The sequence below is a fragment of the Triticum aestivum genome, chromosome 2B (genome assembly GCF_018294505.1).
Source record: "Triticum aestivum cultivar Chinese Spring chromosome 2B, IWGSC CS RefSeq v2.1, whole genome shotgun sequence".
Classification (NCBI taxonomy): domain Eukaryota; kingdom Viridiplantae; phylum Streptophyta; class Magnoliopsida; order Poales; family Poaceae; genus Triticum; species Triticum aestivum.
Window position 1 is genome coordinate 776,823,205 of NC_057798.1, and position 13,094 is coordinate 776,836,298.

The 13,094-nt window shown below is 45.7% G+C and overlaps 1 protein-coding gene across 1 annotated transcript; it reads right to left on the reverse strand.

Annotated features, from left to right (window-relative positions):
• Positions 1 to 9,048: 9,048 nt before the first annotated feature.
• On the reverse strand, positions 9,049 to 11,848 carry LOC123042668 (cilia- and flagella-associated protein 251-like). Its single transcript, XM_044465075.1, has 3 exons — positions 10,607 to 11,848; positions 9,967 to 10,193; positions 9,049 to 9,874 (listed from the first exon to the last, which is right to left on the reverse strand). Exons 1-3 carry the CDS (start codon positions 11,529 to 11,531, stop codon positions 9,857 to 9,859), a joined length of 1,170 nt encoding a protein of 389 aa, XP_044321010.1. The 5' UTR covers positions 11,532 to 11,848; the 3' UTR covers positions 9,049 to 9,856.
• Between the last annotated feature and the right edge of the window lie 1,246 nt (positions 11,849 to 13,094).

Here is a 13,094-nt window from a genome sequence, read left to right on the forward strand (position 1 = left end):
CAGGGGGAGTGGAAACGTGCGGCGTAATGAGGGAGAGGAAGACGGATGAGGAGGAGCAGGTGGGGTTTGTGTGGGCCGCTGGCCGTCGGACTGGGCCGGCTCGGAGATGTGGGAGGGGAGAAATAGCCCAGGTCATCATGCCAGAATGCTAGACAACCAATGCAGACAGGAGATTGGATCTCCAAGGATGTCGGAGGCTTCGGGATCACAGAGGAGACAGGAGAAGGAATCAGCGGAGGATCTGCTGGCAAGGCTTACGTTGCAGGAGGAGGAAGAAGATGATTTCATCTGGGAGGAAGAGCTGCCGGACATGCTGGAACCGGCGAAGTGGCTTGCCATCGTTCGAGTCCACACACCGAAATCTTTCAGCCCTAATGCTACATGAGGGCGGCCTGGAATCCAGCAAAAACAGTGGACTGGAGGAAAATCAAGGGAAACCTGTTTACGGCACAGTTTGTTGTTTGGGCGATTGGAATAAGGCTATGGCCGAGGGACCGTGGTTGTTCAGAGATCAGGCGGTGATTATGCAGGAGTATGATGGGTTTAAGAACCCCGATGGCATCAAACTTCTTGCTGTTTTTTTTGGGAGTTTGTGAGGGTCAAGGTGAAGATTGACATCAACTCCAAAATCAAATGCTTCGTTACAGCCAAGAAGGGAGAAGAGAGAGTCAAATATCAGATCAAGTATGAAAAACTTCCAACCTTTTGCTACAATTGTGGTGAGTTTGGTCACTGGCATGAGGAGTGCGGAGATGGAGAGCACGATGAAACAAAGTTTGAATGGGGGGATTTTGTGCTAGCTGACAACTTTCGTTTCAAGCCGGACGGTCGGGGGAGCTTTGGAGGACAGAGGGGCCGTGGAGGACAATGGGCAGGTGGCCGAGGAAGGGGGAGAGAGCCCTACAACCCTAATCAAAGCTGGTGTTTTGATGCTAGACAACCAATGCAGACAGAAGAGAATAATAACCCAGGAGGGGCTGAACAAGATGTAGAAGGAGCTGCACCTCCTTCAGAAGATGTGATAGTTAGCCATGGCACCCAACTTTCAAATAAACGCCTGTCGGTTGAGAATGCAATGAGCCCAACAGCAGAGGTGGTGGCTGCAAGTGATTCCCTTGCGCTGGTGACAGTGGAACAGTACGGGGTGCCTCCACTTCCACCGGTGTATGTTTCCCCTAGAAAAGAGTGCAAGCGACCGAAGAAGGGAGGGAAGGAACAAGCTGCAGATATTGATGGGTCACAGAAGATCAGGGAGGAAAGCATGAAGGAGAAGATCACGAGTGCATCATCGGCGGGCTCCCCCGAGGAGTGCCGCCGGGCACAATGAGTATCCTGAGCTGGAACTGTCGCGGCACGGGCAAAGCGGCGACAGTTAGAGAACTTCGCGAAATCGCGAATAATTTTGCCCCTACCCTCTTTTGTATTGTTGAAACTCAGATTGATAGATCGAGGGTAGAAAATCTGGCTGGAAGTATCGGTTATGACAATGGATATGCTGTTAGTAGTCAAGGTAGAAGCGGAGGACTAGGGCTGTTTTGGAAAAATACAATAAAAATTGAGATTCTTGGCTTTTCTGTGTATCATATAGATTGCTCGGTAGAGGAACCTGGCAGCGATCCGTGGAGGATGACACTTTTTTATGGAGAAGCACAGACTCATTTGAGATATAAAACCTGGGATGTTTTGAAAGGAATCAGTAATCTAAGCGATATCCCGTGGGTGTGCATCGGGGATTTCAACGAAGTGCTACATCAGACGAGCAACAGGGTATAGGAGAGAGAAGCAATGCCCAAATCCAGGGGTTTCGAGATGTCGTTGACGTGTGCATGTTGATGGATATAGGCTACCAAGGCCACTTCTGGACATTTGAAAAGAAGGTTACAGGGGGAAGCTATACCCGCGTCCGACTAGATCGATCTCTGGCAACTGCAGAATGGAGTGAGAGGTTTCCAAATGCACATGTAAAACACTTAGCAGCACCTACTTCGGACCACTGTCCTATTTTGTTGGAATTTCAAGGGAGGGCACCAAAATACAAAAAGGGTTTTAAGTACGAGCTAATGTGGGAAACACACGATGAATGGAGTGATACAATCAGGTCTAGCTGGACAGGCGATCCGGTGGAGTTTATGGCAGATTTGAAAGCAAAACTGAAACGAGTGTCGGTGCAGTTAGGCTCCTGGAACAAAAACACCTTCGGTTCAGTTCGGAAGGAGATCAAAAGTTTAAAGATGGAGCTAGACCGACTCCGTAATGATCCAAGCAGAACAGCGCCAACACGCATTGAGCTGAAGATCAATGAAAAATTGGTTGAGTTATATCATAGGGAAGAAATAATGTGGAGTGGCTCTCGGCAGGAGACAGAAATACTCGGTTCTTTCACCTAAGGGCTAGTGAGAGAAGGAAGTGGAACATGATTAAGGCCTTAGCAACATCATTGGGTGTGATGACAGAGAACCAGGGCGAGCTAAAGGCTATGGTGACAGACTTTTATAAGAGCCTATACACAACAAAAGGTGTAACTGGGGTAGAGGCTGTTTTAGCAAGTGTCCCGGTAAAGGTTACAGATCATATGAATGCCCATCTTCTTGCGCCATACACAAATGAAGAAGTTAAAACAGCCCTCTTTCAAATGTTTCCGACGAAGGCACCAGGGCCGGACGGGTTCCCAGCCCACTTCTATCAACGACATTGGGACATCTGCAGGGATGAAGTTACTAGGGCCGTCCTGAGAATCATCAGAGGAGAGGAAAGTGTTGCATGCGTCAATGACACGGTACTGGTTCTTGCCCCAAAGTTACTAAATCCGACACTACTCTTCGAGTTTCGGCCTATAAGCCTGTGTAATGTAATATATAAAATTGCTTCCAAAGTAGTTGCAAACAGGCTCAAAGTCATCCTCCCAGACATCATATCTCAGGAACAATCAGCGTTTGTCCCAGGCAGATTGATCACAGATAATATCATATGTGCGTACGAGTGCCTGCACTTTATGAAAAGAAGCAAAGCTAAATCCAATAGTTTTTGTGCTTTGAAGTTAGATATGATGAAAGCCTATGATAGACTGGAGTGGCCATACCTTAGAGCTATGATGGAGAAATTGGGGTTTGCACACCCCTGGATTGATACAGTGATGGACATGGTACAATCTGTATCCTTTTTTGTTCTTTTTAATGGTGATAAGCTAGAACAGTTTAATCCCACCAGAGGCATTCGACAGGGGGACCCAATCTCCCTGTACCTTTTCTTGATTGCAGCAGAGGGCCTTTCGTGCCTTTTAAGATCCAGTTCTCAGTCGTCTAGTTTGGAAGGGATCAAGGTGGCTCCGACAACTCCGGCTGTTAACCACCTCCTTTTTGCCGACGATAGCCTATTGCTTTTCAAATCAAGTGCGGAGGGGGCTGCTAGGGTTTCGGAATTATTGGAGACATATTGTAATGCTTTAGGTCAGAGGATAAACAATGAAAAATCTTCAATATTTTTCAGTAAAAGGTGCCCACAAACAGTGAGGGATGAGGTCAAGCAGATTATGAATGTGACAAATGAGTCATCGGGTGAAAGGTACTTGGGGATGCCTACGGAGGTTGGTCAATCTAAGATGGGTACCTTCAAATACTTGAGGGACAGAATTTGGGACAAGGTGAGAGGATGGATGGAAAAACTCCTTTCAGTGGGAGGAAAAGAAGTGCTCATCAAATCAGTGGTGCAAGCCATTCCAGTTTACTCAATGGCATGCTTTCGATTACCAAGAGGACTATGTGAAAACATTGCTTCCATTATCCGTCAGTTCTGGTGGGGTAGCAAGCAAGGGAAGAGGAAGCCAGCTTGGGTATCATGGGATGTTATGACAAAACCTAAATATCTTGGTGGTATGGGCTTTAGGGATATGGAGATTTTTAATCTTGCTTTGTTGGCTCGCCAAGCTTGGAGGTTGTTGAATGAACCGAACTCTCTCAGTGCAAGAATTTTAAAAGCGGCATACTTTCCTAACACAGACTTCCTCGAAGCAGAAGTAGGCAATCACCCATCACAAATATGGAGGGCTGTTCTGGATGGACGAGATGTATTAAGGCAAGGCATTGTGAGGCGGATAGGCAATGGGCATACAACAGATATTTGGAGAGACAATTGGCTACAGCGGTCGGGACCCTTGAGACCGATAACTTCTCTCACTCCCAACCCACCACACTTAGTGTCTGATCTTATAGACACGACCACAACATCATGGAAGGAGGAGCTCATTCGTACTACCTTTGTACCTTTTGATGTTGATTCCATTCTATCCATCCCTATATGCACTAGGGCTGTGGAAGATTTTTGGGCCTGGTCAGCCGAGAGGAACGGTAGATTTTCAGTGAGCTCTGCATACAGGATGATCATGTCCAAAAAGGAGGACCGAGGAAACTGGCTAGAACACAATCCTGGGGGATCGACACTAAATACAGATCGCAGGGATTGGGCGATATTGTGGAATATCAGGGTACCTTCAGAACTCAGGGTTTTTCTTTGGCGGCTGGCGAGGCACTCCATGCCAACGGCGGATCTCTTACACCATCGGCACATGTCAGATTCTCAGCTGTGTTCATTGAGCGGAAGGGAGGACTCATGGAGGCATGCTCTACTAGAGTGTACTATGTCGAGATGCATTTGGGCGCTCTTAGAAGAGGAGGTGGTACAGCAGTTAAGTATGAATGTGAACCCAAATACAAAAAACTGGCTTATGGAGATGCATGAAAGGCTATCACATGAGCATTTTCTCAGGCTGGTGGTGACACTTTGGGCGACATGGAAAGCTCGTCGGAAGGCTATCTATGAGGGAGTGTTTCAAAGCCCTCAAGGAACGGATCAATTCATACAAGCCTATATAGCAGACTTGCAGGTCATCGCAGGTGTGGGGAGTAGCCGGGTAACACAGCCACCAGCAAGATCGCGTAATTGGATAGCACCGCCGGACCATTATGCTAAAATCAACGTTGATGCGGCGGTCAGAGCCAACCAAGGATGGGGAGTGGCCGCTGCAATATGTCGTGACCAAGCAGGCTCTTTTCAGGGTGCTTCGGCTCTTGTTACCAGAGGAATCAAGGACCCATCAACGCTTGAAGCAATGGCGGTCAGGGAGGCCTTGGCGCTTGCTGAAGATCTCAACATTCGCAGGGTTCATGTTGCATCTGAATGCAAAGTCGTGGTGGATGACATCAAGAGCAAAACGGCTGCTACATATGAAGCTATTTTGCATGAAATCATAGAACACAGTTCATCGTTTATTTCTTGTAATTGTATGCATGAGTTTAGGAGCTCAAATGTCGAGGCTCACAATCTAGCGAAGCATAGTTTAAAGTTGGGGGTTGGCCGCCATGTGTGGTTGGGCAACCCGGGTAATCTTTCTTTTGTACCTTTGAACATTGGCACAAGTTAATAAAAGCTTCGCGTGATTGTCTCAAAAAAAAAAACTTACCAGAAAGGCTACTCCCGATCCTAAAAAAAGGCTACTTGTAAAAAAAAAGAAACTCTACTGCGCGTGAACAAGTTTTTTTTGAAAAAAAAACAAGAACGCTACTGCACGTGAACAAGTTTTTTTTGGAAATGAAACACTTGAATTCCATAAATCACACCGACGCAGCAATAGTGTTGGCCACCCAAACATTTAAATCATCAGGAAGGTCCTCGGCCCAAATTTGCCGATTAATCCGCCGACTAGCACCAAAGGCCGCTAGAGTGTGCGCTAATTTATCACACGCCCGAAGGGCAAAAGAAAGCGAAACATGACAAAAGTTTAAACGTGCAAAATTTGTGTTTTCTCTAAATAATATTCCTTCTGGCATATGGTCAGACCCAATACCCTGGATTGCTTTAATTATTAAGACATTGCAACCTGATTCAACCTCCACATTTGTCATGCCCCAGTCAGATGACACCTGGAGAGCTGCTGCACATGCTTCCACATTTGTCCAGCTTGCATTAGGACGGTGTTGGTACGCTTCCACTTGCAATATCTCCCCGTTGTTTGAAACATAGCCCATCTTGTAGTGCTTCCCAATGAACCCCCCACACCGCTACCTATGCAGCATCTACACACACCTCGAAGCATGACCCAACTACATAAAGGGCCACCTCCAGTAGCAGTAGTGGTTGCCTCGCACTGCTTGCCTCCATCCTGTTACTACTGCAACGGGATAGTTGCAGTAATGATTCTGATGTGATGAGAAAGAGTTGCAGCAACGACATTGTTGTGATGAGGACGGGTTGCAGCTGCAGTCGACGATGCATCCTAGGTAGGCACAAGCTACCGGAGCAGAGGAAGAAGCTGCATGGACAAGATCCCGGAGGAGGGGGGAAGGAAGAGGTGGCAAGGAGTGCATGGGCCCATGGGGACACATGCCGAATGTGGGAGGCAGCCGAGCGCACAACATTATCAGTGGGATATCCACCCCTCGAAAAAAAAATATCAGTGGGATATCCTAAATAATGTGTAACGCATCAGGGGAAACCAATCATTCACCCCCGAGCGTTTGCCTAAGTAGTATGGCTTGGCCCATTTGTGGGATCAATTGTACTGTATTTTGGACCAACTTTGTCAACAGTTTTTTTTATTAAAAACACTATAATTTATTTATGAAACATAAAATTAAAAAATCCACATTTTCTTGAAAAGGATTCCTAAATTTTGTAAATGTTTGAAAATGTTCATGAATTCAAAAAACCATGGATTCAAAAATGTTCATGAATTCAAAAAATGTTTGCACATTTGAAAAATGTTGGGAAATTCAATATGTTCATTAAATTTGACAAAAAATCATGAATGCAAAAGTGTTTGCGAATTCAAAAATTATTTGCGAAGTCCATGAATGTTCATAATTTTTAAATATGTGTAAGAATCAAAAAAATGTTCATGAATTTCTGAAATGTGCTCGAATTAAAAAATTCTCGTGATTTAAAATAAAAGAAACTGAAAAGGGGGAAAAATCCCGGCAAAACCAACATAAACAAAAAACAGAAAAAAAATTGAAGGAAGGTTCTAAAAACTTTCCTAATCCGGTGGGAACAACAGTACGAAAAGCCCAAGTGGCCATCCATTGCCGGCAAATCCTAAACGGCGCCCGTTTCTTCTATTTCGACAAACGGGCGCACACCCTCTCTCCGCGATGGGCCGGCCCCTTTTCATTTTTTTTTTCGTTTTCTGAACTTGCAAAAAGGGCGTGACGGGGGAATCGAACCCGCGCCGCGGGGTTCTCTATAGAACGCGCTAACCAACACAGCCAAGCCACCTTCTGTGACTATCTAATTCCTCTTTTCTCTTTATTTCTCACGTGTTTTTTTTATGTTGTTCTTTCTTTTTGCCTTTTCTTTTTCCTTTTCCTTTTTCTGTCTTTTTCAAAATCGACGAAATTTTTTTCAATTGTATGAACTTTCTTTCCGATGAAGTTTTCTTCAAAATACGCCAGCTCGTTTTCTCCAAATTTTGTTCATGTTTTCGAATTTTGTTCACGTTTCAAAAATAGTTTTGAATTCGAAATTTTTGTTCACCGTATTGAAGAAAAATGTTCACCATACATTGAAAAAATGTTCAGTGTTTATAAAAAAATGTTCATCATGTATAGAAAATTTGTTCAGCATGCATTCAAAAGGAGTTCATCGTATTTAAAAAAAGTTCTATGTGTATTCGAATATTGTTCACCATACATTGAAAAAATGTTCAGTGTGCATAAAAAAATGTTCATCGTGTAGAGAAAGTTTGTTCAGCATATTTTAAAAAATGTTCAGTATTTCTTTGAATAATGTTCACCCTATACTAAGAAAATGTTCAATGTGTATTCTAAATTCGCTTTCTAAAAATTGTTCACAGTACAAAAAAAGTATTTAGATTTCAAAATTTGTTCAGTTTTTGAAAAACATAGTTCACGTTTAAAAGAAAAGGAATATTCGAATTTTGCGTATGATTTTCGAAACATTTGTTCGCATATTTAAGATTTTCATTTTTCCCAAGAATTAATGGAAAATGTTGAAATACCCCGGATCTACCATTTGGGCTGGTACTTAAAAACAAACACCATTTTTAGGACGTAGACAATTAGTATCCCAGCTGGCCAGCTTCGTTAGCATGCAGCGCTAGGTCTAGGCTTCGTTTGGGTTTTCTGCGTACATCGCGTTTCGTGGGCCGGCCCAACTAGCCAGGCGCGTGGGTGCCGGTTCTCCTAGCCGGCGCTTAAGGCGCCGACTAGGAGCTCCCTCCATTGCCGTGAATATTTGCAAAGCAAAAAACGTTTTTCTTAGGAAGGAAAGAAATGGGCCGGCCGGCCCAGAAAGAGAGGACGGGGCACGGGGTACGCGTCTACGCACGCAATAACATTCCTTCATCTAAGAAAACACACCCCTATAAAAAATCTAAAAAAACGCAAGAAGATTCCTGGTTGGCAGTGGTTTGAGATTAAATGTTTTCAACAATTAATACATGCTCGTACACAGGTAGGAAAAGGCTGGTGGAAAAATGGTGTTGTACATCGCTCATCTTCGGAACTGCGTTGAAGATGAGCGATGATATTACTGATCGCAATAAGTGAAAAAATAGAGTTATAGAGCCCGCCATGTCAGGGGTCCTTCCCTCCATTCTTGTCACGATATCTATTGCTCCCTATTCCTTCAGTTCAGAGCTAATGGTTGGGATGATCTGCAAGAGGACCACAGCACTAGCCTTACAATAATTCAATGCTAAGTGACCCATTCAGATCAGTTTATATTTGAATCTGGCTTTGGCTGGTGAATAAACAAATTGTTCAAGAAAGAAAGGAACTTGTTTTCTGAACAGAGAAAGAAAGGATTTTGACATCGTTAGCAGATGATAATAACATAAGGTACAAATAGAATGAGATGGATTACAGCGCGACCTGCCTATCGCACGGCTATTCAGAATCAAACGGTGGTATCCTGGAGTACAAAGGGATAAAAGAACAGCAATTAGCATCAAATTATGGGTCCTTGATTTCCCTTGATTTGATTTGATGCGTACGTATGACCTCACGCGGTGTCGCGTATTACTGCCATCAATTAACACAGATATATTTAAAACATGGAAATAACTTGACTACTGTATAGTTCACAATATATATTGGTTTACATAGTCGGACAGACCATTAATCAACTTACATCAACAAACCACCATTGGAAGAAGATAGCCCCTCGTTGGAAAAAGAGGGCTTCATAGGTGGACACGGTGCGAAAGGATCCACACATCCATTCATCAAGATATGCTCTTCATCTTCAACAAGGAGGGACCAAGCAATCGTAAACTCCACCTTGAAGCCGCCAAGCTCACATACATGTTGACTCGTGTTGTATGCTTTGGGTACGACAAATACAAGTCCTTGTGCAGCAATGTCTCCAGTCGGTGTGTATGCTTGAATAAGAACTTTTAGCTTTCCACGGAGTTCTACGGAGAGAACTTGCCTTGACAGATTTAGATAACCACCACTAACTGCGCGCTTTCTTCCAGCTTTTGAATCAAGCAATACTATTTTCCTTGACTTGGGCACATTGACTTCTTCAATCTCACGCTCGGAAAATGTGTAGCAAACAACGCGGACTCCATATTGAAAAGGCGTTAACTTCTCATCAGCAACATGAACACCAAAGATGGTGGCTTGAACCGAACGTTCAAGTTGCTGAGAACATAACTCTAGTGTGCAAAAGGTTTTTTCAATGATGCTGGTTCGGAAACCGTCACGAGAATGACCGACATCACCATCGTAAAAAAAGGCATCCCTCACCAATGCTCTATCTTGAGACGCCGTTTTGCCCTTTATTATTAACTGGATTTCAACGTCAACGGGTTCCCCAGACACAATTGCACGAACTGGGCCGGTCAATGCAAAAAAGGATCCTGCAAGCATATGATCGTCATAATTTGCCATTAACTAATCAACAAGGGTCATCCGGCAAGAAATGGAAATACAAGAAGAATAGTATACATACCGACTCATTCAGGATTTGGCAATCATCCCTTGGACGAAGGAAGATGGGGTTGCGACGCCCATCCACAGCATCTCGGGCAGCAACCACACCATACAATTGCAGTGGCCATTTAAAGTGTTTCACATGAGTAAGTTTGATGGAACAGATCTGAACTGTCCTTGCAAGGACGCCGTCTACTGGCTTGAATCCCGGTGTGCAGTGTGTAAACAGCATGGGACTGAATAACGCTGCAACCCAATTAAGTATGGAAGTTAGAAAATATAGCACGATGACTCTTTGCTTTGTAGTTGTACTCTTGCAAAAAAAAGTGTCAATGTTTCAGGGATGTACGTAGTCATGTAGGTACTCATCGTCATTGTGGTTAATGCACATGTTTAATTAATCCTCTAGTTTGATTGCAATACATTTTGTGCAAGGATCGGCAAAAACATGCGATACATCTGTAATATATAACTGTGATTGATGAGCTAGAAACTTACTATGGCCACACAAACTCAAACATTAGTAACTAATGAACAGAGTTTTCATATCTAACTATTTCCCTATAAACCACGATCAATTGACATACCAATTCTAAGTTCTAACATTGAGCAGCTGGACAGATTATGGAGGAAGAAGAAAAGCATGCGTGTTTACTCACTGAGGTCTTCGAAGCTGTTGGCACCTTGGCGACACTCCCAGCTCCTACGGAAGCGAGCAAATGCCTCCTCCTCGTACTCCGCGGCTGCGGCTGCGTCCTCGCTGATCACCGCTTCACCCTCGACATCTTTGCCCTCCAAGCCCCTGTCCATTGCCATAGTGACTAATCTGCCTCCGGCGACAGCTGCTTCTCCGTCGATCTCCCTCTTCTCTTGCTCCTGTTTCTTCTCCGAGCTCCTCACCTCCTGGCCCTGTTGGCGAAACCTCTCCTGTTCCTCTTTCTCTTTGCGTGTTCTCTCTATCATTTGTTCCCTCGACACCCTCACCGCAATTTCTGAGACGAAATTGTTGATGCTGTCTGTGATCCACTGCAATCTATTTAGCCTTGTGACCGAGGACAGCAATTGATTTTCCGGCTCTTCATCTGGAACCATCTTCAGAAGTTCTAGTACCAGGTCGCCGATCTGGTCGCACAAGAAGGATACCTGAATAGTCATGCGTAATTCCTCGTCGTCATCGTCCTCCTCCAACTCCTCTTCCTCCTCCTCCTCTTCTTCTTCTTCCTCTACCTCCTCATCTTCCTCCTCATCCTCCTCCTCCAGCTCCAGCTCATCCTCCTCTTCCTCCTCCTCCTCCTCTTCCTCTTCCTCTTCCTCTTCCATCGGCGATTGGTGTAACATATGAAAATATTCTTGGAAGATGTTTCGCGCCGAATCGGCGATCATCTCCTCCATCGACCTCATCTTGTCTTGGGAGAGTACAGTGGCAAGGAACCTCTCCTTGCCATCCGGCCCAAGCTCCTTCTCGGCCAACTCGTCCATCTTCCTCTGTATCTCCTGCCTCGCAATCAGATAGGCCGTTAAGCCGCTGCTTGCTCTTTTCCGCATCACTGCGCAAGCCGGCGAACTTGGTGGTCGGGGCCCCATCTCTGTATCACCGTCCCCGCCTCTTCTCCTAGTCCAATTCCCGCCGCCGCTGCCGCCGCTCTGTTTATACGACGGGTCCCTCGGGCGATCTTCGGTTGCGCGGGAGAGAAGCGCGGCCCCTTAAACCCTAACAAGTCGATCACCGATGCCACGGGAATCGCTTTATCTCTGTAGTCTCTGCTGTAAGTACTCCGTACCGGGTAGGAGTCCAGAGCGTATATATAGTACTGCTAATCGATCGGTGTGCACCTACTCAAACCAACTACAACTCGGACGTACTCCCTTTTCCTTTGCCAATCTCGCTACCCCTTCCGTTCGACCGCTCGTGATTGGGGATGTTATATTTATATTTTTATAGAACGAAGATGACATGTGCGCCCGGCTTTTAACTTAATAAAGCCCACAACAGGCAGCGTAACATAACATAGAATCTTAGTACAACACCAAAAGCCAGACCGGCCCTCGCGAGGATGAAATCACTGAAGTTCAGGCGAAAGTTAAGCAAGCCACTAACGGATTATACAAGGCGAAAGCCCGTATAGAGCGTGCAGGCTCGTCAAGCCGCAAAAGGAACAACGTCATAGACCGTGGTCGAAGGCTCCCTAGCCAGCACATACACTTGCATCAGACGGTCTTGGGCAGTGTTGAGCATCTCAGCATCCTTGCGCCTCCCCAATGGACTCCACTGCTGCAAGAAGAGATTGCATTTGTAGATAATATTAGCCGGATGCGAAGGAAAACATCCCTTGATAGTAAGCTTGTTTCTAGTTAGCCACAAAGCCCAGAGTAGTGCCCCTACACTACTCCACATAACCCGCTTTGCAGGTCCCTGAATCGCGTATAATAGCTGTATTAGCTCTGCAGCCGATCGAGGGTCCCATTGGACACCCGCCGCGGTCCGGACTGCGCTCCACAAAAACCTTGCAAGCGGGCAACGGAAGAATACGTGATTGGCATCCTTGGGTGCCCCGCACAACGCACACGGGCCGGTGGCTGGTCCGTTATGTTTGGCCACGTTCAGGGAGGTGGGGAGTTTATCACAGAACATTTGCCATAGAAATAGTTTGATTTTCAGAGGCATCCGCGCTTTCCACAGCCCCTTAATCACTAGTTGTGCCGGCCCTCGGCACAACTTGTGATATAACGACTTAACCGTGAACTTTCCCGAGCTGGTGAGCGTCCAGCTCACCGTGTCAGGTTGGCCTGATAGGCCGATTGGGCCGATCAACTGCAGCAAGGCTGCTAGGCTAGTCCCGTTTAAAGTGTATCTCCGGTGGTGTTGAGGAGAGCGCCTCTGCCACCGACATTGCCGGGTCAACAACAATAGCATACATATCCCGATATGTTGCCCACAAGGGTTGGGCACCGATCCAGTGATCTGTCCAAAAGCGAGTCGCGCGGCCATTCCCAATCGAGAACTTTGCCCCCATGGCAAAGGCCGGTTTGATCGCCTGCAGGTCATTCCGGAAGGGGGAGCCCCTCGTCCTCCCTTTAAATAAATTCCCATTAGGGAAATATTTGGCCCTAAGGAGATCGACCCATAGCCCGGTTGCCCCCGGGCAA